Source organism: Bactrocera dorsalis, chromosome 3 (assembly GCF_023373825.1).
Source record: "Bactrocera dorsalis isolate Fly_Bdor chromosome 3, ASM2337382v1, whole genome shotgun sequence".
In the NCBI taxonomy this organism is placed as follows: Eukaryota; Metazoa; Arthropoda; class Insecta; order Diptera; family Tephritidae; genus Bactrocera; species Bactrocera dorsalis.
In genome coordinates, this window is record NC_064305.1 from 46,293,111 (window position 1) to 46,296,536 (window position 3,426).

At 35.3% G+C, this 3,426-nt stretch overlaps 1 protein-coding gene across 5 annotated transcripts; it reads right to left on the minus strand.

Annotated features, from left to right (window-relative positions):
- Window positions 1-587: 587 nt before the first annotated feature.
- LOC105223765 (uncharacterized) lies at window positions 588-2,714 on the minus strand. 5 transcript variants are annotated; one of them, XR_007422142.1, is made up of 4 exons: window positions 2,278-2,714; window positions 2,068-2,194; window positions 1,645-1,727; window positions 588-1,552 (listed from the first exon to the last, which is right to left on the minus strand). XR_007422142.1 is itself a non-coding variant. In XM_049451398.1 (3 exons), exons 1-3 carry the CDS (start codon window positions 2,169-2,171, stop codon window positions 667-669), a joined length of 915 nt encoding a protein of 304 aa, XP_049307355.1. In that variant the 5' UTR covers window positions 2,172-2,702; the 3' UTR covers window positions 588-666. The 5 variants fall into 5 exon arrangements, 3 of the variants coding, with proteins under 3 accessions (XP_049307355.1, XP_049307353.1, XP_049307352.1); XR_007422141.1 differs by having other exon boundaries at window positions 2,068-2,714; XM_049451398.1 differs by lacking the exon at window positions 1,645-1,727 and having other exon boundaries at window positions 588-1,262; window positions 1,338-1,552; window positions 2,068-2,702.
- Window positions 2,715-3,426: the final 712 nt, after the last annotated feature.

Consider the following 3,426-nt stretch of genomic DNA (forward strand, 5'->3'; position numbering starts at 1 on the left):
TTATCCTTTTTTTGCCTTTAAAACCTTAACAATACCGATGCCCATAATGGTATTGGCCCTCACTAACATGCATTGGGTAGTGCACTTACGGACTATTTCAGGCAAGTTTTCAATGTGTGCAATGTTCCGCAAATTAATTTTGCGCAAATAAGGTAAACTTAATATTTCCAAATGTTCGGTCAGTCAGGTCGACGAACTACGTTGAAGGAATGCTATGTCGGATCGTTGCCTTCACTTTTTCGGTGCAAGAAGTCTTAGTGCGCGGCCACGCACTGAGCGATGAGCGGCTGAGTGATGAGCGACGAAATTAAAACATATGGAATGTCATTGAAGTGGCCACGCAGTAAGCGATGAGCGACTGAGCGATTTCTCTGCGACTGAGCGACGTCGCTTAACAATTGAAACATGTTCTAATTTTCAGTTGACTGCTGAGCGACGAACAGAAAGAATGGACAAATTTAACATTGAAATGCTTATTTCTGAGGTGCAAAGCTACACGGTTTTGTGGCAGGATAGCCACAAAGACTTCAAAAATAAAAATATCACTGACAACATATGGAAAAAACTGGGAGAAATGTGTGGTTGTTCTGGTGAGTGTTTTTTTATTCATAAAAAAAATTGATTGTTAATATATTAACATGATAAAATTAAAATTTTAAGTGGAATTTAATGTCCAAACTCCCACAAGTATTCTGTTAATTCATTACGTATATTTAATGCTGTTTGGCGGCTTCTGCTGAAGTTTTGCTGTTGTTCTCGATCAACGGTATTTGTTTGAGCGTTAGCATTGTTTATAGTTGTTGTTTGTAAGTAATCAAGATCACTATCGCCATCGCGCTCCCTCACAAAATTGTGCAGTACACAAGCACATTTAATTAAAATAATAGCTGTTCTTGGTGTTGTTTCAATGGCTTTTTGCAAAAAACGCCATTTACTGGTTAATATTCCAAATGCGCATTCAATGCATTTTCTTGCTATTGAAAGTCGATAATTAAAATTTTCTGTTTTCGCATTTAAATTCCTACGTGGAAAAGGTCTTAACAAATATGTTTTCAGTGGATAAGCTTCATCACCAATCAGAAAATTAGGTAAAATAGTATTTGAGTTTGGCAATGCTTGGGGAAGAGGAACATTCAATGTATCCGCTTCAAGCAATCGAAATAATGTTGATCCAGAAAAAGTACCGTCATCACTTTGCTTTCCTCTTCCTCCCATTTCTATAGTTACAAATTTTTTGTCAGCATCTGCTACACCTTGCAGTACTACGGAAAAGTAGTGCAAATAATTAAAATAATGGGATCCAGAATTTGCCGGACACTTAATTTGACAGTGTTTACCATCAATACTGCCAAAACAGTTCGGAAATTTCCAACGCCTATAGTAATCATTTATGACAGTTTTAAGGCGGTCTGTTGTTGGTATAGGCATATACTCCGCCAAAAGTTCTTTCCATATGATTTCGCATGTTTCTGAAATAATTAAACTGACTGTGCTTCTGCCCATGCGAAAAGCAAAAGCTAAATCGCGAAACGAATGTCCTGTAGCTAAAAACCTGCAAATATGTAATATAATTTAATTCAATATACTAATAACATTTCAGGAGAAGCAGCAAAAGGAAAGTGGAAGAATTTAAGAGACACATACAGGAGAAATCTGCAAAAGAGTCAACCAGCAAAATCGGGCTCTTGATATGCCTGAAACCAGTACTTCTGTCTCCACCAGTTGCTCTACAAATGTGCCACCAAAAACAAAGAAAAGAAAGGGAAGAACAAGCGAGTTTGAATCTGAATTTCTCAAAATTGAAAAGGAGCGAATGGAAATTTTAAAAGCTGAGGTAGAAAAGAAGGAAGAAGATGATGATGATCTTCAGTTTTTTAAAAGTTTCTTGCCATTTATGCGGCAGTTTAACAATATTGAAAAATTAGAAGTCAGAGGAGAAATACAAAATGTAATTTTAAACAAATACCGGACATCGTTTGCCAATAATCAGAACAAACAGTAAAGTATATATGTAATATTATGTTTAACTTATATAAATGAATAAAATGAAATTTATGTTTAACTTACCTCAAGGTCAAAACGAGCCTCTGCTCTGCACGAATTGCTTTCCTTTGTTTTGTTAATTTAGGACGAACTTTTTCAAGCAATATATCAAAAGATTGTATAGACATGCGTAGATATTGAAAGAATCTATCTGGAAATTTACGTAGATTTTGATATAAATGATTAAATTCACCGAACCTTCATCTTGTTTGGTTTATAGGATGAACACCATACTTTCTTTGTTTTATACGTAGCAAGATTCTATAAACATGATATCTATTTTCAAGCAGTAATATACGCTGTACAGCTCTTGACAACGGCATTTTAGCAACTAATCGCTCAACAACAGTCGCTCAGTAAAAAGCCATACGTCGCTCAAAATCGTCGCTCATCGCTCAGTCGTTTACTGCGTGGCCGCGGCCTTAGCGTTAATATAAATTTCTTCTTTGTATGTCACTAAATAAGGGCCGAATGATGTTTCTCCTTTTCTAACTTTGACTATTTGATTGTTTGGTCGTTTATGATACATAATTAAGACACTGTCAACATCTATAGTCCGATAAAAGTTATTGTATGCAGTTTTCCATGTGACCCTTATAATTGCTAATTGTTTTCGCACACATATAGCATCTGTTTTTATTTAACAATAAGTAAGGAGGGGCTAAGTTTGGGTACAACCGAACATTTTATACTCTTGCAACTAGCAGGATCAAAGCCAAGGAAATATCTCAAGGTATAAAACGTCAACCAGAGGATCGTAATCCACGCAATTTTATATATACATGTACTACCTATAACTCATACACTGACAGACACCAAAGGATTGTTAGAAAAACGAAAATCATTATAAACAATATATGAGAGTTGGGGGTAGTATTAACTCGATTACTGTTATGAGTAAAACAGGTAAAACTATTTTCATTGAGATAATTCACATATTGGCCAATATATGCAGCATAAAGTCATCCTAAAGTTCGAAAATATTTATAATGGGTCTATAGAGGCTCATTGAGGTATTTTTGATATACAGAATTACTAGAAAAGGATTCTCTCTGAATTTCAATTGCTTGAACAGTTTTTTGTAGACAATTTCTGTCCAAAGGCATTATTAGTGCTAAGTTTTATTGCGTTATATTAATTGCACTGCAAAGTGAAAGAATCAAATAGAATTTAAATTATGTCGAAATCGGTCGAGAGGGGCCAAGATATGGGTTTTCTCCTCTCATATCATGTAGGGTGTAAAATTTAATGCCTATGGCGTATTAAGTTATTGATTTATTCCGCTTTTTAGTAGTTTTTAACAGAACCGTTATATGGGGAGTGAGCGGAGTTATCATCAAATTTTATCCATTGTCACACCCTCCCACCGACGGTGTCTTATAA